This window comes from Tubulanus polymorphus, chromosome 8 (assembly GCF_964204645.1).
Source record: "Tubulanus polymorphus chromosome 8, tnTubPoly1.2, whole genome shotgun sequence".
In the NCBI taxonomy this organism is placed as follows: Eukaryota; Metazoa; Nemertea; class Palaeonemertea; order Tubulaniformes; family Tubulanidae; genus Tubulanus; species Tubulanus polymorphus.
In genome coordinates, this window is record NC_134032.1 from 13143192 (window position 1) to 13167430 (window position 24239).

The following is a 24239-nucleotide window of genomic DNA, read 5'->3' on the forward strand; positions in this document are numbered from 1 at the left end:
ACTTAAAAAAAAAACAAATACAGCCATATAACAAACAAATTACAATAGAACTTTAATACACGTAGAACTTAATAGAAGATTCACTAGTTATTACAACAATAATATCTTTAAATACAGTAGTTCAACAGATACAAGGACTCAACACCGCGTTGGTCACAGCACAGAGATTTAGAAATCCATTGCATTTACATGAACATATAAAATGCAACGTACAACAATATGAGAAATGCACATATAAAACATAAATTGAACTAGAAATCAGATATCAATTCATCAGAAATAACAAACATATAATTGGACAATATGAAGTTTAGATAAAACAATCAGCATTAACAACGGGCACTATATCTATTAAAGTTGTATAAAGTTTTAGACATTAATCTACCTATATATGTACAACGCGCATCTTTGAAGCGATATGCAGCCAGGACCCTGTATCCTCAGATATTCAATATCTTAAATATTTCCAATTTATCCACATATGTCGCAAGTGTGACGTTTTTAATCGAAAACTTAGAAATTTCAAATCTTTTTTTAATCAACACCAAACAGTGGTCATGAAGACACTACGACAGCATAACTCGCTTAATTCAGATTGGTTTAATTCGGATTTTCACTTATTTCAGACAAAAATTCAAGTCCCCTCTAGGTTATTTCTATTCAAATGAGAGAGCACATAATTCGGATTTCTTTTAATTCCCAGATGATCCCGCGAATTAAGCGAGTTCTACCGTAGAATGGTAAATCTTCCTCTAACTCTACACAGGTCTAAGGACAAATGTCTAAAACAATTGGAAGAATGGTGACTAAGGCTAAGGCTACTGGTAGTAACAAATATCTAAGGAATGCCAGGACCAGGCTTCAGATTGACAGATGCCTAAATAATTAAACTATTATGTACTGAATTGCACAACATCCCTCTCTCTAGTACCAATACGTATATCTTCCAACTACTGAATATAAAGGGAAGGGAAATTAAAAATGCGTTCAATTTTACACAGCAGAAAGCATTCGTATTCCATAGAACTATCGATTCGAGTTAGGAAAAGTCTATTCATACCAGTTCAAAAAAGATCTCTACAGTATAAACATTTGACTTCGACTAACATTAAATTCAACAACAAATAATTAATTGACTGTGTAAATAAAGAAGCACAATAACGTGCTTATTTGAGACATCTTTTGAGACATATTTGAGACACCCAGCAGACCTTGAACTTGTTAAATCTGATTGATGCAATGACATTGACTATTGCTCCATTGCCAGGTATGAGTAGTAACTGGGAAATTGACAGAAAGCGACAGAAAACGTGTTAATTCCTTAGGGTCAAGAATAAATGCAATGGCTGTCCTCATGCAGCATTCAGTCATGGGAATTTTCATTTCAGATTTGTGCCGGATTTGGCCTGAATTCAGAGTTGTATCGGATCTCGCCTGAATTCAGAGTTGTGTCGGATCTCGCCTGAATTCAGAGTTGTGTGGGATCTCGCCTGAATTCAGAGTTGTGTCCGATCTCGGCTGAATTCAGAGTTGTGTCCGATCTCGCCTGAATTCAGAGTTGCGTCGGATCTCGCCTGAATTCAGAGTTGCGTCGGATCTCGCCTGAATTCAGAGTTGTGCCGGATCTCGCCTGAATTCAGAGTTGTGTCCGATCTCGCCTGAATTCAGAGTTGTATCGGATCTAGCCTGAATTCTGAGTTGTATCGGATCTCGGCTGAATTCAGAGTTGTGTCGGATCTCGCCTGAATTCAGAGTTGTGTCGTATCTCGCCTGAATTCAGAGTTGTGTCGGATCTCGCCTGAATTCAGAGTTGCGTCGGATCTCGGCTGAATTCAGAGTTGTGTCGGATCTCGCCTGAATTCAGCGTTGTGTCGGATCTCGCCTGAATTCAGAGTTGCGTCGGATCTCGGCTGAATTCAGAGTTGTGTCGGATCTCGCCTGAATTCAGAGTTGCGTCGGATCTCGGCTGAATTCAGAGTTGTGTCCGATCTCGCCTGAATTCAGAGTTGTGTCGGATCTCGCCTGAATTCAGAGCTGTGTCCGATCTCGGCTGAATTCAGAGTTGTGTCGGATCTCGCCTGAATTCAGAGTTGTGTCGGATCTCGCCTGAATTCAGAGTTGCGCCGGATCTCGACTGAATTCATTTTCACCGATGTTATGATTCACCGGTGGCTGGTTGTTCACTGTATAATACTGCATCTGATTAGTCTGCAACATGTGCACGTACTGTCCGTGAATCTCCTCGCGAGGATCGCGCGTGTCCTCGTCAGGCGACTGCGACGCGAACTGCAACCGCTGCAGCACGTCGAGACTGATCGCGCGCGGACAATCGAGAATCTGCGCTTGAACGCGGCCGTTTTCGCTCGCGTTCGCCATCGCCGATTCGAGCTGCGCGACGAATAAATCCGCGGGAAACCCCGCCCGAGACGACCCCGCAGACGAGGTTTCATCGATACCGATCTGATCGATTCCCAGCGGCGGCTGCTGCTGCTGCTGCATATCGTGAATGACGACTAGATTATGACTGGCCATCAATTGTCGCGTCGTAGCCGTCAAGCCGGCGACGTCGTCTAACGATTTAACCGCGCCCGGGGACACGCCGTCGAACTGCGACGATAGTTCGCTGACGTGCACGGTGACGCCGTCCGCGCCGAGATTACGAATTTGTACCGTTATATCGTCGTCAGTTACGTCGCTGCGGCTCTTACGCACGAATTCGTAACCGTCACCGGCCGCGAGTTCCTCCCCGCTGATAATTTCTGCCGGCAACAAAATAACCGCGTCTCCTTCGCTCGACGCCGATTGAGACGACGTCGGCTCCGCGCCGATCGTTAGTTCGTCCGATTCATCGTCGAGCATCCGTTCCTTCGTTTTCAAGCGCGCTTCCTCCAGCGCGGAGACCGTCTCCGCCGGTAGCGTTAACGGCTGGCCGTCCTCGCGTTTCGGTACGGGAAGCGGCCCGGCGACGTCGCCGATCAGCGCCTGCGGCGCCGATATCGTCGCGGCCGGCGCGTCGCCGCCTTCGTCGACTTCCGTTCGCGACGACGATTTCGGCAAGTCCAAATTGAAATCGACCACCTTCACCCATTTGATCGCCATGCCCTTGTGCGCCGAGCGACAGTGCACGCGGCAATTACCGCTCAACTCGCAGCGGAAATCGCAATACGCGCATTTATACGGTTTGAGGCCGCGTTGCGTGTGCATGATGCGCACGTGTTGTTTCAGATTGGACAGCGAGCCGCCACGGTAGCTGCAGAACTCGCAGCGGTAACGCTTCTCGCTGTGCACCCAGTTCGTGTGGCCGCGTAGCGAGTTCGCCGACACGAACGACTTGCCGCAGTCGGCGCACGTGAAATTGCGAACGTTCAAATGCGAATTGATGTGATTTGTGAGGTGTTTTTCGCGCATTGTTTTGTAGTCGCACATCGGGCAGTGATAGAGACGTTCGTTTTCGCGCACTTGTATATTATGACGAGATAACATGTGACCTGTAACGATAATAAAGAGTAAATTCAGACCAGGGCGGCCACTTTGTTGAGTGTTGAGTACTACTAATATGAACATAATATCGAGTTAATGTGAGGAATAGAATTCATCAGAATTAAGCTTAATACACCACAATGCGGCGTACTAGCAAAGTCCATCAAACGCCGAGTAGGTGCACTAAAAGAACGCCCTGAAAAGGTTAATAAAGTGTTGAAAAAAATTCCTCCTCACAACGTTGAATAACGGGGATATTGCTAAAGTGTGTCTACACCACAGTGCAGTGTACTAAGTCCATCACCAATTTATACACCGCACTGCAGTGTAGATGCCCTGAAAAGGTTGAGCGTTAAATTTTGTACCCCAGCAGGTTGATCACCGATTTATACACCGCACTGCAGTGTAGATGCCCTGAAAGGGTTAAACGTTAAATTTTCTACCCCAGCATGTTGATCACCGATTTATACACCGCACTGTAGAGTAGACACACCGAAATAATCAAGTAATGTGAACTTACTAATCATGCTGTATTTGTTCATGGTGTTATAATTACAGTGATCGCACTGTAGTTTCTCCGTCGTATGCTGTCGTACGTGAGCGCGGATTTCGCACTTACGAGCGAACGAATGGCCGCATATTTCACACATGTACGGTCGAATACGTTTGTGCACTTTATCGACGTGCATTACCAAACTCCTGCAAAATAAAAACATATTTAAAGTACAGGATTCAGGACAAAGTTCTAGACTTTTAAGCCTAGCGCACATCGACAAAGTGACTGGAGACAACTAGTTGCTAGTGAGTATCCCGCGCACATCGAAAATTTAGTAAAAACCAGCAACTGCGTGGCTCATGCCGGTCGCTAGGTCCGTAGCGCACACATCGACAGCAACTGAGATGTGGTTTAGCGAATATTCTTGAGGGCATCACAAGTCACGTGACAAATAGCTTTGTTTTAGTCAGTTACAGCCATGTGTTGTTGATTATGGAGCGCTCACATCGACGGATATGAGAGCAACTGAGTACAACTAGTTGCTCAAAAGTAGAACATGAGCATCTGGGTGGAACTGGAGATAGATGGACGCTAACCAGTCGTAAGCTCGCTCACATCGACAAATTCGAGCAACTGATTGTATCCAGCCAGTTGCTCTCATGCGCCGAAAACTGCCTGGCAACTAGTTGTCTCCAATCGCAGTGTCGATGTGCGCTAGGCTTTAGAATACAGGGTCCAGTTCCGCAGTTCCGAGTTAAGACTTGACTGGTGATGAGTTAACTCATTGAAAAGGAACTAACTTTATCTCAAGAGTTATAACTCTTAACTCATAACTGTGGAACTGGGTCCAGATATATGGATTGCATGTGAAGCCTAAACGATCACAAATTGAAAGAACAGGGTGGCCCCTTTTATTATTTGAATACCCTGCTAGCTTTTTTTCCCAACTATTTGCTAACTTGGAAGAGATTTTCCCCGCTGAGAATCCAATCAATTAATAAAGTTAGAATACATTAAACGTACACGGAAACTGTTTGATGATATACGCGATTTAACTAGCCCAACAAATATCCCCAATTATTCCCTGACTTTGTTAACTGGGTGACTTTTCGAATGAAAATAAAATTCCCTCACTCTTCCTCGATTTACAGATACCGGTTGCAGCCACTTAGAAGAAACGTGATAAAAAGTATCAAATGACGAAGGGGTACTCGAGGTACCCGCATGCATTAGGAAGGCGTCTACTGTACGATCACTTACTGTCTAGTTTTCAGACACCGGCCGCATTCCTGACACACGAACGGCTTATCGCGTTGATGTTTGATTTTGTGCGCTTTCAACGAACATTTCTGGAAACATGTGTAGTGGCATCCCGGTTCCTCGCACTCCAATAACTAGAAATAAATGAATATATTGATCAACCTGAATTCTTGCAGATTCAGATCGGAAAGTGGTTAAGTCAGTCGTACAATCAAGCCACAGTACGGTCAAGTTTAAGTAGTACAGTGGATTATGGCTGGTCAAGTCAGTAGTAGGTAGGCTACAGTTGACTATGCAGTAGGTAAGCTAAGTCAGTAGTAGGTAGGCTTCAGTCAAGTCTGCAGTACGTAGGCTACTGTTAACTGTAGCCTACAGTTAAGTCCACAGTAGTCAAGTCAGTAGTAGGTATGCTACAGTCAAGTCCGCAGTATGTAGGCTACAGTTACCAGTAAATCCACAGTAGTCAAGTCAGTAGTAGGTACGCTACTGTCAAGTCTGCAGTATGTAGGCTACAGTTACCGGTAGCCTACAATTAAGAAGTACACACACAGTAGTCAAGTCAGTAGTAGGTACGCTACTGTCAAGTCTGCAGTATGTAGGCTACAGTTACCAGTAAATCCACAGTAGTCAAGTCAGTAGTAGGTACGCTACTGTCAAGTCTGCAGTATGTAGGCTACAGTTACCAGTAAATCCACAGTAGTCAAGTCAGTAGTAGGTATGCTACAGTCAAGTCCGCATTATGTAGGCTACAGTTACCGGTAGCCTACAATTAAGTAGTACACAGTAGTCAAGTCAGTAGTAGGTACGCTACTGTCAAGTCTGCAGTATGTAGGCTACAGTTACCGGTAGCCTACAATTAAGAAGTACACACACAGTAGTCAAGTCAGTAGTAGGTACGCTACTGTCAAGTCTGCAGTATGTAGGCTACAGTTACCAGTAAATCCACAGTAGTGAAGTCAGTAGTAGGTACGCTACTGTCAAGTCTGCAGTATGTAGGCTACAGTTACCGGTAGCCTACAATTAAGAAGTACACACACAGTAGTCAAGTCAGTAGTAGGTACGCTACAGTCAAGTCCGCAGTATGTAGGCTACAGTTACCGGTAGCCTACAATTAAGTAGTACACACACAGTAGTCAAGTCAGTAGTAGGTACGCTACTGTCAAGTCCGCAGTATGTAGGCTACAGTTACCGGTAGCCTACAATTAAGTAGTACACACACAGTAGTCAAGTCAGTAGTAGGTACGCTACTGTCAAGTCTGCAGTATGTAGGCTACAGTTACCAGTAAATCCACAGTAGTCAAGTCAGTAGTAGGTACGCTACTGTCAAGTCTGCAGTATGTAGGCTACAGTTACCAGTAAATCCACAGTAGTCAAGTCAGTAGTAGGTATGCTACAGTCAAGTCCGCAGTATGTAGGCTACAGTTACCAGTAAATCCACAGTAGTCAAGTCAGTAGTAGGTATGCTACAGTCAAGTCTGCAGTATGTAGGCTACAGTTACCGGTAGCCTACAATTAAGTAGTACACACACAGTAGTCAAGTCAGTAGTAGGTACGCTACTGTCAAGTCTGCAGTATGTAGGCTACAGTTACCAGTAAATCCACAGCAGTCAAGTCAGTAGTAGGTTAAGTTAAGTTCACAGTAGTCAGTCAGCAGTTAGGTAGACGACTACAAGTAGAGTCAGAAGTACAGTCTAGTCAAGTCCACAGTAGTCGAGTCAGCAGTATTATAGTCAAATTACCGGTGAGTCCACAGTAGTCGAGTCAGCAGTACAGTCAAGTAACCGGTAGAGAGAGACAAATGTAAACCTGCCTCGGTTGGTATCTGTTTACCTTTAGCGAAGAATCTTTGATGCCGTGTTTTTTAAACTTGTGCCGTTTCAACGCGAACTGTTTGCGACATTCTTTGTTACAGATGTTGCACGGATATTTCACGCCGTGTTTCGGCAGATGGTCGGTCAACTGGTAGAACAAGCGCGCCGAATACTGGCAGTGCGGACAGTCGTATTTCACCTGAAAACACAAATTTCAAATACGTTTAACCCTTTCAGTGCATCTACACCTCAGTGCGGTGTATGAATCGGTGAAGCATTTTACTAGTACACCACACTGTGGTGTATTGATGTAATTAGTTTTTAGTTTTTATCTCTATACAAAGATGACAGCACCCATCAAACACACATCGTGAAATACTAGCACCTAACGACAGTGCTATTCCCGTTATTCAACACACTAGGGTGGAATTTTCCAAAATTTTCACATTTTCTCTAGCACTTAGGGTATTAATTAGTCAGCACGGAAAGGGTTAAGGTACGTGATTAATGTACACTATACAAATTACTATTTGCGTTCGGTGAGACATACCCGTACTTCTGCATAATATAAATTCATCTTCATTTTTCATCATTTCAATCCTTTTCATTCTTTAATTTGTTCATGTTTATATCAAGGCGTCTGAACATCCTTTTGCATATATACAGCCTTTATGGCTGTGATAAGACGAGAAGATACACAATATCCGTGTATGATAACGAGAGAAATCCCACAATAACGAAGAATTTTTCAATCTTGGCTTCGTTATTGTGGGATTTCTCTTGTTTTTATGGCTCTACTCGGGCTGCTGTCACCTCATTATAATCTATTTTGTTATCGTTAATTTTGTAGGTATCGATGGTGACAAATAAACTACTATATAATACACCGACGTTTTAATCAACTCTTTAACGACTGGCTCTAAAACGACGATTTTTTCCGAATAAGTACATTTTAACTTTCCGAATTATATCACCGGTCCTTGTTTATTCATGGAACCCGAATACTCATTAGATGTATCCGATTGTCTAGGTAATTTCCACGCATTACCTGTAACGAGGAACACTATTCCCCCATGACCCTAACCCCCGCCCATCATTTTCTCACCGGATCTACATCGATCTCAAGAACGATAAAAACGGACTCCAACCGTGGAAATGCGCGTTTCCGAACAAGATTTTAATCCCTGGAGGAATGAGGTGAAAGTAGACTAATAATTTCGTTTTGACTTAGTTACCAGATAGACTACTCATTGAAGTGAAGCCACACTGACGACGGCTGGCAATTATGTCAACATTCTTTTCGCTATTTTCATGGACAAATTCTTTTAAGCAAGAATAAATTGACCACAGGTCTGGCGCGTTCAACAACGTTAAAAAAAAAATACTTCACTTACCGCCGGATGAACTAAAACCATGTGCAAGTTCAATTCACTGTCGAGTTTCGATTCGAACGCGCACTGATCCTCGCGACACCGAAACACGCCGCGGATCGCGTCGCGCGCCCGTCCGCGGTTACGTTTACCGAGACTGTGCTCCTCGACGAAGTGTAACTGCATGACGCGACAGTCGACGAACACTCGGTGACAACGCAGACACTCGTACTTATAACGATCTCCCGCGCCGGACGCCGAAAGGTCGATATACGCGAAACTGGCGTATTGACCGTGCGTCGTCTGCAGGTGTTCGAACAGCGACTCCTCGCGAGGGTAAACCTCGTCGCAGTAATGACACTTCAAATTTTCTCGCCTGTAAGAAAATAAGTGATGTCATAGTGTGATGGATTCACATGGAGGAAGCCGAAATCTAAACCTGTGACTTAATGATTTAGGATGGGCCTTTATATTCCCTTAAGGGGTCATTCATTTATTACGTACGCATTAGGGGAGGGGGGAGGTGTCAGTGCAATTGCGTACTGTAATGCTTAATGTATATGAAAAAATGGCAGATTTTGCGTAGAGGGGGAGGGGGGGTTGAAAAATTCAAATTTTATGCATACGTAATAAATGAATGACCCCTAAGGCTAGAGTGAGGTTCTAAGGATACAGTTCCAAAAGGATATCAGAGAATGTTATCCAGAATAAACAAATTTTATTCTTGCCAGTCATGAATAAACGAGTTTTCGCTCAAGGATCTAGGAATTGCATCCGGTTCCACTTTACCCCAGTCAGTAACCTGCCTGCGGTTTAGTTTTATGATCGGATGTTGGTATGAGTCCATCTGATTATAAAAGCTTACCACCAAATGTAACTACAGTTTGTGCCCAGCAACTATTAATACTTACTTAATGTCGTCGAATTTCATTTCAGTTTTGACCGCGGTCGCGCCCGGAGACGCGATGTACTTCCGATGAACGGGCAAGTATCGTAAAACGCGCGATTTATGCCGGTGTCGACAGTCGAGGTGGCGCCACAATCCGCGTCGCGTCTGATACGACTCGCCGCACACGTAGCACTGGCGCGATAGATCGACGCTGTGCTCGTCGAACAGGTGTTGCTCGAAATCGCGATACGCGCGCGCATTCACCGATTCGTCGCGATTCCCTGACGATTCCTCTAAGCGCGGGCAGCGCGGACACGCGAGCGCGAACGGCTCCCGCGCGTACGCCAGCGTCGCGATATCGTGGCTCGTCCGCAAGTGATCGGACACGCACGCGTGCGTCGGGAATCGCGATGCGCACTGCGGGCATTTGATCGACGAGTTTTTGCGCGACGACGGCGCTTTTTTGACACGCGACGCCGATCGTGTCGTAATCTCGTCGGAGTTCGTTCTCGCCGGTGGCGACGCCACCGGTTCCATCGCTTCGAACCAGTCGATCGAACCGTGATACGAACGAGAATGATTTTTTAGAATATTCAAATGCGCGAACGCGCGACGACAAAAGCGGCATTTATACGGCGCGGCTTTCACGTTGATGGCCCCGCGGCGTTGGCGTTGCGTTTTCTTCGACGCCGGCGCCATTGCTCCCCGTATCCGATGTTCTACGACGTAATGTGCTCGGTAGCGATTCCGTAAATCGAACGTCCGCGAACATTTCGCGCATTCGATTCGACCCGATTCGTTTTTAACGCCGATTGGAATGCCGGCGCCGCCGCTCGCGCCATCGCGTCGGGCCATCGCGTAGTTAAACGTTTCGTGGCGTTTCGACCGATGAAGTTTCAATAATGCGTCGTATTTGAATCGTCTTTTGCAAGCGGAACACTGGTGGCCGCTCGCGACATCGGCGGCCATATCCCGACATCTTCTCGATGTCGAATCTGTCTTTTCGTCATGAATTTTTCCCTCTTTACGTTCGATATCGCGACGTTCACCGATGTCAGCCGCGAGACATCGTCCGGTCGTCCGTGACGACAGTAGTAGTCGTTTTAATTTCCGTTTCAAACGCTTTTCATCCTCGTTTTTGCCGGCAAACATCGGCTCCGATTTCGAATCGTCGGATTTTTCCTTTTCTCTTTCTTCGATCAAAGTTTTAATTTTGCGGTCGAGTATTCGATCGGACGACCGCACCGCTGACACCTGGTGACGTTTCGGAGAACCACGGCGGGTTTTCTTCGGTTTCGTTTCATTTGTTCTCATAACCTCTAGTTTGATGTTATCACTAGAAGGCGCTAGTCCTATTTGACCCTGGATCGCGGGTTCCATACTCCTAATGTCAATGACACATAATCTCGGTGTCCCTACCCCCCTCGTAGGCACAACTATTCAGCATCCTAGTCGAAAGAAAGTAAGGGTCCTAGACCTATAAAAATATGAGAAATACGGGTTATATTGCAACAATGACAACTTATTTAGACAAGTGGGGACAGTTCTTACAGTCTTTCCGCTGCCTGGAAATGAAAGGTTCGTGAACCTTTTTACCCGTCATTTCTAGGCAGTCAGTGAAAGATCATCAAAACTGACCGAGCTAGGCCAACGGAAGTCAATTAGAAATAGGACATTACTGTTGAGGACCGTTCTGACGGCCTTCGTTCACTCATCACTGGATGGAAGGGAGAAAGGTTCAGCATCATCGTTTGTTTAGCATATAGCTCTCGCGACGTTTCTCAATTCTCGACGTTTGCTGCAAAAATGGCAGTGGAAGTGGTGGCCATACACCTTTTTGAAACAACAACGTACCCTATGTTTGGGGGGTCGGCTATTGTTGACGACCAAGATTACCCAGACCCAATCATCAACGCACAAACGCGCCCAAAATAATAAGCTGCAGAAGAGAAATTTTTTTCGTTTGACAGTTAGATTTCATAAGGGTGACTCCAGTTAAACGCACTCCCTGTAATATTTGCGTACGCGAGTCAATTAGGGATAGCTCCGATAATATCCAACCCTTACGCGAGCAAGGGCTTCACAGTACTCGCTTACCTCTGTAAGCTACCCACTTCGGCCTCCTGCGTTCTAGATGGTCATCCAAGAACAAAATTGTCTCCTTTATTTCAAGGAAAAAAGGCCTAAGATGAGGTAGGGACAATTTGTTTGCAAAGTCCCCAAAATTGGTGCTCAATCATTAGTCAGTGTGGCCACTAAGAAAATCCTCAACGTTTCCCTTCGAGCCCTGGCCCGAGCCGGGCCCCCTTTAAGAAATCATCCGCTCAAGCCCTTCATTGGCTATTGATTCAGAGTGGTCCTGATGCTGAATGGAGGATGTACAGGGGTGTCCCGGGTTCGAACCCAGTAATTACTGATGCTGATTCAGAGTGGTCCTGATGCTGAATATATAGAGGATGTACAGGGGTGTCCTGCAGTTATCAGTAATTACTTTTGTTAAGATATCAACATTTTACCGTACGGTGCTGTCTCTACGCTCATCGTTAGCGGGATTTTTATACACTAACGTTAGTCAACTCTGGCAAGCTAAGGTCACGGAGTATAACTGGACAGCACGTCGATTGCCAGAGTTGACTTTAGTTAGTGTATGAAAATCCCGCTGGTGAAAGCATAGTGGCAGCACTGTACGGTCTGGACACCCCTGTACATCCTTTATTCAGCATCAGGACAACTCTGAATCAGTATCAGTAATTACTGGGTTTGAACCCAGGACACACCTGTACATCCTCTATTCAGCATCAGTACCACTCTGAACCAGTATCAGTAAATACTGTGTTCGAACCTAGGACACCCCTGTTCATCCTTTATCCATCACGACCGCTCCGAATCACAGTAATTGATGGGTTTGAACCCGGGACATCCCTGTACATCCTCTATTCAGCATCAGGACCACTCTGAATCAGTATCAGTAATTACTGGGTTCGAACCCGGGATACCCCTGTACATCCTCCATTCAGCATCAGGAGGACCACTCTGAATCAGTATCAGTAATTACTGGGTTTGAACCTGGGACACCCATGTACATTCTCTATTCAGCATCAGGACCACTCTGAATCAGTATCAGCAATTACTGGGTTTGAACGCGGGACAGCCCTGTTCATCCTTTATCCATCAGGACCACTCTGAATCACAGCAATTGATGGGTTTGAACCCGGGATACCCCTGTACATCCTCTATTCAGCATCAGAACCACTCTGAACCAGTATCAGTAATTACTGGGCTCGAACCTTAGAGACGATCAGGAGGTCATCGGCTACATTTACTGAAAGCATGAAGAAAATAAAAACAATGATTTTTACAAGAGAAACACAAATCTCATGTAATTAATCATGTAATGTTAACACCAAAAGAAGGATACTGGGTGCCACTTTTAAAGGCAAAACTAACTATTCAGGACTCTGCTTCTGTATATAAAAATCAAACCGATCATCAGTGGAAATATCAAATTAGCGGGTGGTGAAATATATATGCCGTCACAAAATATTGCCGAAGGGCACTGGGGAAAACCCACTAATACCATGTATTCACGATTATTCATCATTCATACTGTTATCACAGAATCCCGTCAATAGACAGATTTTCATTAAAAAAATTCCTCGATTCAATTGAGGGGAGATATATGAGGCATTTTTAATTACTTGGAGCACCGATCCTCTGAAATTCTGCCAAAAACTTCATGGTAACCACTCATAATTTAAAAAAAAAACAAATTGTTTTCTTTAATTTTGATACTCAACTGGAGATTAAACGGTACATCATCATGTAAATTTAGGAAAGTCCATATTAGAATTTCGTTTCTTGATGTTCCAATTTACTCTTATCCCAATTTTTGATTTTGGTCAGAGTATGGCGGTATCAAATCATGCGTACAGGGTCAGTCTGTCCATGAGGACACTAGTTCTGATAAGTCAGACAAGTCATGATTAGGCATTAAAGCAATTCACTAAGTGAAAAACTGCCAGGGATTACACCACTTGAGTGTTTGAGTTGCTACATACTACTAACTAAAAACTCAAGTAATAATGGAAACGAGCAAGGAATTTGAAATTATTCCGACTATTTCAATTCGTTGGTCCGAGATCGACACCGTTCTGTTTTGTCCGGGGTATTTGTGAATGTTTTTACTGGCACGCCGAGATTTCACGATTTCTTGAAATAGACGATAGGAGTTGTTCCTGAAAGACGGATATTTTATCATGGTGGATTAGATTTCGACGAAATGAATACGGGGTTTATTCACGGCGTGGGGGTCGCTCTGGCCATTCACGCTAGCAGGGGGCTTTACCTTCTGACTTTCGGGAATGGGTTCTTTCAGGACATGAAGGCAGTTTATGACCAGTCTTATTAGAATTTTTGTTACCGACTTCGACTACTATTTCAGCGATGGTTTTGTTTGATAAATCGTATTACCTATCTGTCTGAAATAATTTACTTCCAATATTGTCAATTTAAAAAATAGAAACGGACGGATAGTTTATTGATAAAAACTGAAAGGAATTGAGTTATAGATTGAGACTTTATCAATCCACTGTAACGTGAAGTATCGGAGAGTTCGATGATGATGTCTAACGTCTGGTGTTTGCTAGTTCACTTTCCAGTTTAACTTCTGGTGTTAGTTCGCTTTCGTTCATTTCTTGGAAAATGTCGTGGGCGAGGTCCTGAACTCAGGTATAAGATGAATGAATAGTTTTAGATGTGATCAAAATGAAAAATGATGAAAAAGTTCTGGACGCCTTGGTGCTGGTGGTTCCGCGGGCAGCAGATTGACACACTGATGACAAATCTAAATCACTTGGATCCAGTTCCACAATTCTAAGCGAATTAGCTGTTACTACATTATCAATAATTCCGAAACAAAACCCTCGCCGTACAACCGCGGGACCTGGGATGTTACTTGCAACATCGAAAAAGACGACACATTTCATGTCGGAATTTCGGTCCGCTGATGCAATAAAGCCAGAAGTTGATCGCGTAGTTAACGTACGATATTAGACCTAGCGTCGCGTCTAAAGTCGTACCGGCCCAGTCGACCACGTCCAAATAAATACTATACGGTAACGTAGCGGTTATGAAGGTGAAATTAGTAACGAGTAACATAATTGTAACGCTTTCTACTTTGTCCTTTTTCTTCTCGGCGCTCGTTTGCCGGTTGTTCGTCATGGCGGCGCGACCAGAGCGCGAACGTTTTATCAAAACGATAATGACGACGTTGCTGGTGAACGAAACGCTGAACGGGATGATAACGCTCAAAGTAGTGTCGACCGTTTCTAGATATTTATTGAGATACTTAATGTAGGTTCCGTCCTCGTCCAAAGGACACCATCCGTACGGATAGTGAATATTGACGGCTAGGATCGCCACTAGTACGGTCGCCAGCACGCTGCCGACATTCTTTCTCGTGCAGATAAGCCGCGCCTTCATCGGAAACGCGACCGATATGCAGCGCTCGATGCTTATGACGACCAGCGACCACGCCGATAGCATGGACGATACGTACGTCAGGTATATGTGGAGTTTGCATAGAATCGGATGGGATTGGATCCTGATGTCGACTTGCCAGACGTTCAACCACAGAATCAACCGACGAATGAAGCCCGTGCATAAGTAGGCCGTATCGGCGCAGGCTAACGACGTGAATACGATCGAAAACGACGATTTGCGGAGATTTTTTGCGTTGAAAACGGTGACAATTAGGAAATTTCCGATTACGCCCAATACGAACAACGTCACGCCGACAACTGTAACAACAGTTTCGAGAGCGGGCGTTATTCCGAACAATGCGGCCATTTGTTCGCGTGTGTATTGCGGCTGTATTTCATCGGTGTTATTTGACTCCATTTTTGTGCGTTAGATTTCGATGTAACGTGCGCGCGCTATCGTCAAATAGATATCGTGCTAAAAAGACACGAACGTTTTTTTTTCTCACTAAAACGAAGCGGTAATGAATAAATGAAAAACACGACGATCACACGACTCGCTCGTGAAATGGTTCATACAACATGACACACACGATTAGGATGTCGGCCTCGAGTTTCGTGACTAGACTGAATTCATACGTCCTGGAACAACTATTTATGCATATCATTTTTCATCATTCTATCGTATTTCAAATAAACTTGCTTGTGTTTCCATTTTTTATGTATGTATATATGTATCCTAATGTTTGGTAACGTGTGCATATGAGAGTGAATGAGGGTGTGCATGTGGGAGTGAATGGACGAGGGATTAGGACTAGTTTAAGCCAACTTTGGCTTTTCCTAATTCCTCGAATAATCTACGGTAACAATGATTGTTATCATATTTTCATACTGTTCCGTATTATCTTGTAATAATTACATGTTTTGTATCAAACTACTATGAAAAATAAACTATATACCATGAATAGTAAGACTCCACATGTATCGCGGCTTATGGTAAGATTAACAAAATCGGATCTTTATGCCATGCCGTGCACCGTATCCGCTGATTAATTGCTTGAATACTCTTTAAGTCTGAAATTCGAAGTTTGGGAGGGGCGTTTTTTGGACCTCGGCGAAAAGTTTATGAAATTTCTGGAATGTGAAAAAAAAACAGATTCGTAACGGGCTTCGATTGAATTGTATCGGGCTTCGATTTAAAAGATGGACCCCGACCGCCTCTGGTGACGACTATCACCTTTGAGAGTATTAATTGGTCACGTGGGATCCGCGTCTGTTTTACACGTGTATATGGACTAGTGACTGCGAAGCCCACGACATGCATGTCTCGCAATTGCATCAGGTTCGAATCCCAGTCGAGAGAGGATTTGACAAGCGAGGATGATGATCTAAGAAAGTCGACTGTACCGCGAATAACACTAATATTCCAAATATATGATATTAAAAAAAAAATTTTATTTCAGAATCCCACAAGCAACAATCATTTAAAATAATTATTTATGAAAATAGCACCTTATAAATCATATATACCAGTTACAAGAATTCCAGGGACTACGAAAACGGTGAAAAGCAGATGAAAATTTCATAACTCTTAGCACCCTTTTTGTTTATGATTATTGAAAATCAACATTATAATCAACGATAGCGAAGTTGTGTATTGAGTGAGACCAGCGAACGTTTCAATAGACAGTCAGACTGTTTTCAAACAGTCTGGCCAAGTCTTCTTCTGTCTGAGGACGAGGGGCCAGCTTAGTTACACGATGCTACAATGAAATACAATGAAATACATTTATAACTAGATTCCTCACTAGGGTTCTATGAAGAAATACATTTATAGCTAGATTCCAAACTAGGGTTCTATGACGAAATACATTTATAACTAGATGACTAACTAGGGTTCTAGGACACGTATATGCCCACCTAGGAGCTGGTTAAATGCATCAGTAATCATTTTTTGAAGTTTGCTGATAAAATGTCTTAAGTTCGTCTTCAAATAAAAATGTTCTGAACTCATGAGAAGCCTAAATAACCAAAAAGGGGTGCGTGCAGCAGACTAGATACTGCATGTATTATACAATTGAATTAAAAATGCTCAAAAACATTACATGGCCACAACTACGCAATTCAGGAGTTACAAAATAAACATGAAATTTGAGCAATTTGAATTATTTCAATATTCAACACTCCCCGTTGAACATACCCAGAAACCAAATATTCTTACCTGAGGTAAAGTGCCTTCAACTAGCGCAGGAATATCATCCGTAGTGAAACCAACTGCTTTAAGGCCGTTATCAATTTTCATAGCCGACATTATCTCGCGTAGCTTATCGGCCAAAATAAGACCCGCGTCCTCGAGCTTTTTATTAGTCACATCTACTCCTAAATCAATGGAATAATTGTTTGTTATTAACCCTTTCAGTGCTGACTAATTAATACCCTATAGTGCTAGAGATAATTTGAAAATTAAAAAAAAATTCCACCCTAGTGTGTTTAATAACGGGAATACCACTATAGTGCGTCTACACCGCGGCGCAGTGTATCGTTAGTTACTAGTATTTCATTAAATTAGACAGGTGCTGCCATTTTTCAAGAGAGATAATTACTAATTACATCAATACACCGCAGTGTGGTGTACTATTAAAATCTTTCACTGATTTATACACCGCACTGCGGTGTAGACGCACTGAAAGGGTTTAAGATCGTGCATAATTATACACTTCTAACACAGGGTAAACGGAAAGCGGGTGTACACTTAAGAAATTAAGGGCCGTTTTCTAAGCTCCACCGCGATTCCGTTGTTCACGTCATAATGACTTAAACTTCTTGTAATTGTAAAACAGCTAGTTATTACGACTACAAAATTTTGATATATTTCGAAATATGTACCTAAAATTTCAGCAGCCTCTAAATGTCGCTCTGGACACATCGGAGCCGTGAACTGGAACACAGCCGGGGCTGATAGTACTACAGATAAACCATGAGGCTAAAGAACAAAATAATGGCTACCATGTAATAATGAAATAATGGCTACCAGAGGATCAACTTTTTCAAACTCTTTACTGGAAACTTCGTAGTGGATTCCTGTTAGTTTTATGATTAAAGCACTTACAATGATCGGGTGATCAACTTCATATTCTTTAGCTTTAAAGGATTTCACCATGCCGGATATCGGATAGGACATTCCGTGGCTGAAATTGCAATCGGAGTAAAAGCATTCAGACGACAATGATGAGGAAAAGCTGAAGACGATAGAGGAACTTTATTGTTTAACCCTTTCAGTGCGTCTACACCGCAGTGCAGTGTATAAATCAGTGGTTGATTTTGCTAGTACACCGCATTGCAGTGTATTGACTTAATAAGTAATTACTTATCATCTCTCTTGAAAGATGGCAGCACCTGTCAAACATAGTGAAATATTAGTAACTACCGATACACCGCGCCGCAGTGTAGATGCCCTATAGTGCTATTCCCGTTATTCAACACACTAGGGTGGAATTTTCCAGAATTTTCAAATTATGTTCAGCACTATAGGGTATTAATTAGTCAGCAATGAAAGGGTTAAACTGATTTCAACCATCCCGAATCTCTTAATTTCTTCTTTCAAACGTGGCTGTTGATTTTGAAAAAACTTACCAAAGATGAACACCAGCATTACCGAAACCGATCCCGGCAAATGCACTAGCCAAATGCATTTTAGACCTCGCCTCCAAATCACTGGGATTGTAGACCGATCTGTGAAGTACATTACAATAGCGTCAACTATGTTATCACAATCATCAACAGTCATCATTAGTCAACATGTTATTCATTCTCTAACCTTTCGAAATAGTTCTTCATAATATGCAGAGCATGCTTAGACCAGATATCGCTGATAGGGTTGCTGCCCTGGTAGGCTGGACGATTGATCGGGTTGTCAGGACGGGGCGCGCGTTCGTTGTACGGAATCGCTGTAAATGATTCCAATGCGTGGCTACAAAAAAAGAATCAGATCACTGGTGGCATGATCACACAGTACCGGTGGTATGATCACACAGTACCGGTGGTATGATCATGTGGTATGATCACTCGGTATCATTGGTATGATCACTCGGTACCGGTGGTATGATCACGCGGTATGATCACTTGGTATCAGTGGTATGATCACTCCATACCGGTGGTATGATCATGTGGTATGATCACTCCGTACTCATGGTATGATCACTCGGTGCTAGTAATATGATCATGTGGTATGATCACTCAAAATTACTGGAATTTTTTTTTCATTTTCCAAAACTTTCCAAAACCTGTGAGCACTTGATAGATATCGAAGGTGAAGTGTGGATGATCTGTTTTTGGAAAGTGCGCTGATAAAAAATCTAATCTCCAATCTTTGTACTTTCCTTATCAATAAAAAATGTCTCTAGTGAAATCCCTGTAGTTGATCAAGTCATAGTTAAATCGAAGATATTGCAGGTGAAGTCCTTTTAGCAATCATCAACAATGACGATCAATAAACCAAATGAAGCGCACGTGGAGGGTTCAAACACATTAACATATTTACCATAGTACATCGAAACCACTATAAGCAGCCACCCGTTCAGGCATATGTCGAGCGTGTAGAGGATCAACGATTCCCAACAGCGGCCGCAAAGCACGACTTGCGATACCTACAATCATGAACATAATTCTCATTATTAATGATCTTCTTAACTCCACGCAGGAGTAAAAGGGTACCTGGCCTGATAGATGACTCCTAAGCGCGCTGCTCGGATGTTACTTCTCCCCAGGGAGAGATGACTGACACGTGAATATAGACTGGGGGTAATAATACCAAGTTGGAGCGCATTTGAACTCACTCAGGTTAGGATACCTGCGCTATCATCAGTTACATCAGCAAGCGCCACTGCGCTAATATGTTGTGTACTTTATTTCTCCATTGCTCATAATCTGTATTAATTTGTTTTAGGATTTCAGTATCTGATGTTCTATTGTTGAGGTTTATGCCAATCATAGAAAGATCTTGTTTAATGTTTGACAGCCAGGTTTTACAGGGTCGTCCTATAGGTCTGACTTTAAGTGGGTCTCAAGGACTCTCGTAGTGCTTTACATACTGGTGTTTCAGATGGTAGGCGCATCAGATGTCCAAGCCAAGTTAGTATAAATGTCAATTATCATTATTACTATTATTATCATTATCTTGTATTTTTTGCAGTTCTTTAAATCGAAATTCACCTGTTTTGGCTTTGAGCGGTTCGTAATCGAAAACAGCGACACCTGTAGTTTCGCTGCCAGTTCCAGCAGTCGTCGGCACTGAAAAACAAGAAGATACATTAACCCTTTCAGTGCTGGCTAATTAATACTCTATAGTGCTGAAGATAATTTGAAAATTCTGAAAAATTTCACCCTAGTGTGTTGAATAACGGGAATAGCACTATACTCGTCTACACCCTGGCGCCGTATATCGTTAGTTACTAATATTTCACAATGTTTGACAGGTGCTGCCATCTTTCAAGAGAGATAATTAGTTATTACTCATTAAATCAATACACCGCAGTGCGGTGTACTAGCAAAATCCATCACTGATTCGTACACCGTACTTCGGTGTAGACGCACTGAAAGGGTTAAATTCATTTTAATGAGATCACTTTCATTCGAAATTACTTTTTTGAGGTGAATGGAAATTTTTCGTTTACGAGTCACATACAGTAGACCTGGTTTTACGTCATTCTAGTCAGTAATCTAGCAAGGTCATGATAATGTTGATGAATTATCCAAAAAGTGACGGACACTGATACAGGCGTCAATCTAGCCTAGCATAGATTGAGTCTCAGATGTAAGTTTTTTCAAGTATGCTGATAAAATAGTCTGATGTTTGGTGGTCGTAGTTCATTTTCAATCAAATCTGCTTCCAATGAAGCACTGAACACACGTCACTTAATGTGTGACAAATTAGTTTGTGTGCTGATGAAATGTCTAATGTTTGGGGTTTGTAGTTCATTTTCAATCAAAAAAACTCCAAGTGAAGTACCGGTAATGAACACACTTAATGTGTGCAAAATTAGTTTGTTTGGTGATAAAATGTCTGTCTGGGGTTTGTAGTTCATTTTCAATTAAAAATAACTCTGGTAAATTTCTTAACACACGTGAAGTGTGTATAATCGAAAACTAGCAGATTGGTGATAAAGGATTGAAGGGTTCAGGGTCGAGGCAGCAGATTTTCACCCAGTTGAGTTTACCTGCTATGAGAGGTTTAACGGTATGCGTCACTGGAAGCCCTTTTCCAATCGGAGCATTTACGTAATCCAAAAAATCAGCATCGGGTTTCGAGGCATAAAGATTAGCAGCTTTACACGTGTCAATGACGGAACCGCCTCCAACAGCGAGAAACGCGTCGTATTCACCGGCTTTGGCGAAGTCTATAGCCGCTTTGAAACTGTAACAGAATACATTTTCAAATAATTTTTTGAACATATTTTTATCAGCTGTACGAGGAAACTTGAAATATCATGAGCCCTCCTAATCCAGATATGGGATAGACGAAATTATGACGGTTCATAAGAAATCATAGTGAGCCCCTGAGTCTATCAAAACTACATTCGACCGTAGCTCGACTGATTTGCGATGCAGCAGGCGTGGCTGGGGTTTGTAAGGGACACCGAAATTGAAACATGTCAGACCAAAACTACCGATCAAATGCATAACATAGTCAATCCCTATTTCAAGGTAAAAAAAAAGACCTGGGCCCAGATCGACAAAAAATTTTAACTCCAATTTTTGGTGTAATTGCCAATGGTTACTTCATGTTTTCAATGAGGACAACAATTCAAACTTAAAACCGTTTTAGGCTCGAACAACTTTTTCATGAAACTGGGCCCTGATTCGGGACACAACAGACTTCACCGTTAATCATCACTGTACCTTTTATCCGTCGGTTCAATTCGTACTTGGTCAAAAACGTCATGAGGCACCGAATTTTTCCGCAGCGATTCCAACGCCGTTTTCACCGGTGGAAGATTCACTAAATTCTTGTCGGTAAACACGCAAACCTTTTTCGCCCCGAGATTGTTGAAGTCCTACGAAAAATGAACGAAATACTGTGAATACCCGCGAATAGTACCAAAACCAACTGCACTAGGGGCCACAGACTGCGGTGTTCAAATGAATTCAATACATGCATGATAATCAAAATATGGCTCGATTGATTTTTGAGGCAATTGAACCGATGAAATTGCCGCATGTCTTTCTCGTTTAAAGGCAACTGATTCTAATAATCCACAAACTCAGTCTGAAGAAAATTCACAGCGATACCAGGGTCCAATCTAAAGAATGAAAGCCACTTGCCCGTGGGCAAGCATAACTGAAGTTTCGCTTGCACCCTCCAAAAAATACTTGCCCTACACAGGCAGTCCGATTGGTGGCACTATCATCATTGTATCGAGTGGGAAAAAAGCTTTGTGACATAAAATTGCACTAGCCCGGCGGACAAGTGATAATGATTACCTTGCCCTGATGAGAATATACTTATCCCGGACAAACGGACAAGTGCTTAGATCGGACCCTGCGATACAAACTGTGACCGAGTGACGACGCGAATGCTCAGAATATCTTCACTTAAAACATGGCTGAATCAAAACAATGGAAAATGCGTCAGAATTAACGTCAGTATACCCACCATACCAACTTCTTGAGTGACATTTTCTCCATAACGAATATTAGAACACGCCATCTGAAATATTACGAACAAATTCTGAATTATTCCCTACTTTCAAAACTTTACACTATTCTATCTTATTCAACTCGAAGGAACTAATTCATCAACATGAATACTGATTCCTGAAGATGAGATAAAGTTTAGACTAAAGTTGAAAGGTCGAAATGAACTAGGCCTAGCTCGGAATGGAAAACTTTTTCGGACTCGTTTTTCGGTTTGGATAGTGGAATTTCAATCGTATCGTTAAAACACCATTGTTTCAAGATGATACTAGTAATTTTGTAAAGTGTTGAGCTTTTTATTATGAAGTAGGGGAGTCATTTCAATATCAAGTACTAGCCTAAGTATACACCACCAGTGTGAATACCTGGTGATGTAAGGGTTAGTCTGGTAGGTTTTTTAGAAAAAATGGTTAGACACTAGACTAATATCACGTACCTCAAACGCATAATCTGTATTATCGGTCGTACTGTGGGTCTTGGTCTGACAAATATGCAAATCTGGTTGCATCACGTTTGAATGAGCTGGACAACGACATCTACCAAAGAGAAGGATGTAAGTCAGTAAGTGAGGTGCAGAGTGCAGTGCAGTTTAGTCAGTAAGGCTTTATTGGACAGCATTTTTACTCAGTAATAATCGGACAGCAATTTAGACAGCAAAACGGACCGCAGTTTAGAAAGTCAAACAGACAGCAATTTAGACAGCAAAACGGACCGCAGTTTAGACAGTAAACAGACTGCAGTTTAATTAGGCACTGACTGAACAGAGTCAGAGACAATGATATAGCCCGAAGTTTAGTTGGCTCCTGATCCTTTGACCTGACAAAGCTCGCCTCGTCACAGCCGGGATCAGTTTGTATACCGCGGTCATGAATTCAATTTATTTGAATTTCAAAAAATTAATAAAAATATCAGGAATTCCAGACGTGTTCCAAAAACAAAGGGGCTCACCACGATGGCTGGGCGGGGGTCGACATTTGACCCAGTATCCTAGGACTAGTTTTCATAGGCTATGAAAAAAGAACTCTCTTTTTTATAGGTGGGCAGTGCTACCTAGGATACTGGGTCAAATCTTTGATTTTGGACCCCCAACTATCGTAACGAGCCCCTGTGGTGATTTAAAACTACACACTTTTTTTTACGTCAAAAATACAAACGAGCCGAAACAAAATGGCAATGCCAATAATGGCTACTACGGCTATTTCTTTCTACATTTCTTGCCGACGATGCGATGCCGATAATACTTACGTTATCGCTGAAACGGCTTTGACGAGTTGTAAACTACGGTCTCTCATACTGTTCATGTACACATTCATGTTGACTCTACGCCCGTCAGTACCGAAATTAAATTCGGCACAGGTTTGTCGATCGATTTTACTTCCGGGTTGTTACGTACCACGACAGCCTTGACCTCTCGCGATAAATCGAACCGAACGTCCAAAACGTCATTCAAGTGGTCGTCTTATCCAAAGATTGCATTTCAATCCAACGATGTGGGTTGATACTAACTTTTAACAATCAGTTCATTTTCAATGAGTTAACTCTGAGTCAAATCTGAAATCACGTGGAACTGGGCCGCTCGAATTTAAAAAATTCGGTGTTTGCAAATATTCATTCTATCTGTACATTCTGGAACTTTAAGTTATTTTCTGTTATGAATTCAAAACATTTTGAATTGTGCAATTTAATTATCTGAACCGCAATTTATGTGGCAATTTGTGAACGTATCACAATATCATATTAGTAAACGTGGCCCACGTGAAAAAC

General features: G+C 42.7%; 3 protein-coding genes across 3 annotated transcripts; all 3 read right to left on the minus strand.

Moving 5' to 3' along the window:
* Positions 1-25: 25 nt before the first annotated feature.
* LOC141910385 (uncharacterized) lies at positions 26-10686 on the minus strand. The gene is made up of 6 exons (XM_074801120.1): positions 9329-10686; positions 8442-8793; positions 7067-7246; positions 5237-5370; positions 4001-4179; positions 26-3488 (listed from the first exon to the last, which is right to left on the minus strand). The coding sequence occupies exons 1-6, from the start codon at positions 10684-10686 to the stop codon at positions 2113-2115; spliced, it is 3579 nt and encodes a 1192-aa protein (XP_074657221.1). The 3' UTR covers positions 26-2112.
* A 3570-nt stretch (positions 10687-14256) lies between these two features.
* Positions 14257-15204, minus strand: LOC141910386 (kappa-type opioid receptor-like). Its single transcript, XM_074801121.1, has one exon. It carries the CDS (start codon positions 15202-15204, stop codon positions 14257-14259), a length of 948 nt encoding a protein of 315 aa, XP_074657222.1.
* A 1014-nt stretch (positions 15205-16218) lies between these two features.
* Positions 16219-24036, minus strand: LOC141909601 (hydroxyacid-oxoacid transhydrogenase, mitochondrial-like). Its single transcript, XM_074800101.1, has 13 exons — positions 23721-24036; positions 22912-23011; positions 22435-22488; positions 21681-21835; positions 20999-21195; positions 19995-20072; positions 19324-19429; positions 18601-18753; positions 18417-18515; positions 17893-17971; positions 17670-17766; positions 17005-17162; positions 16219-16546 (listed from the first exon to the last, which is right to left on the minus strand). Exons 1-13 carry the CDS (start codon positions 23786-23788, stop codon positions 16463-16465), a joined length of 1428 nt encoding a protein of 475 aa, XP_074656202.1. The 5' UTR covers positions 23789-24036; the 3' UTR covers positions 16219-16462.
* Between the last annotated feature and the right edge of the window lie 203 nt (positions 24037-24239).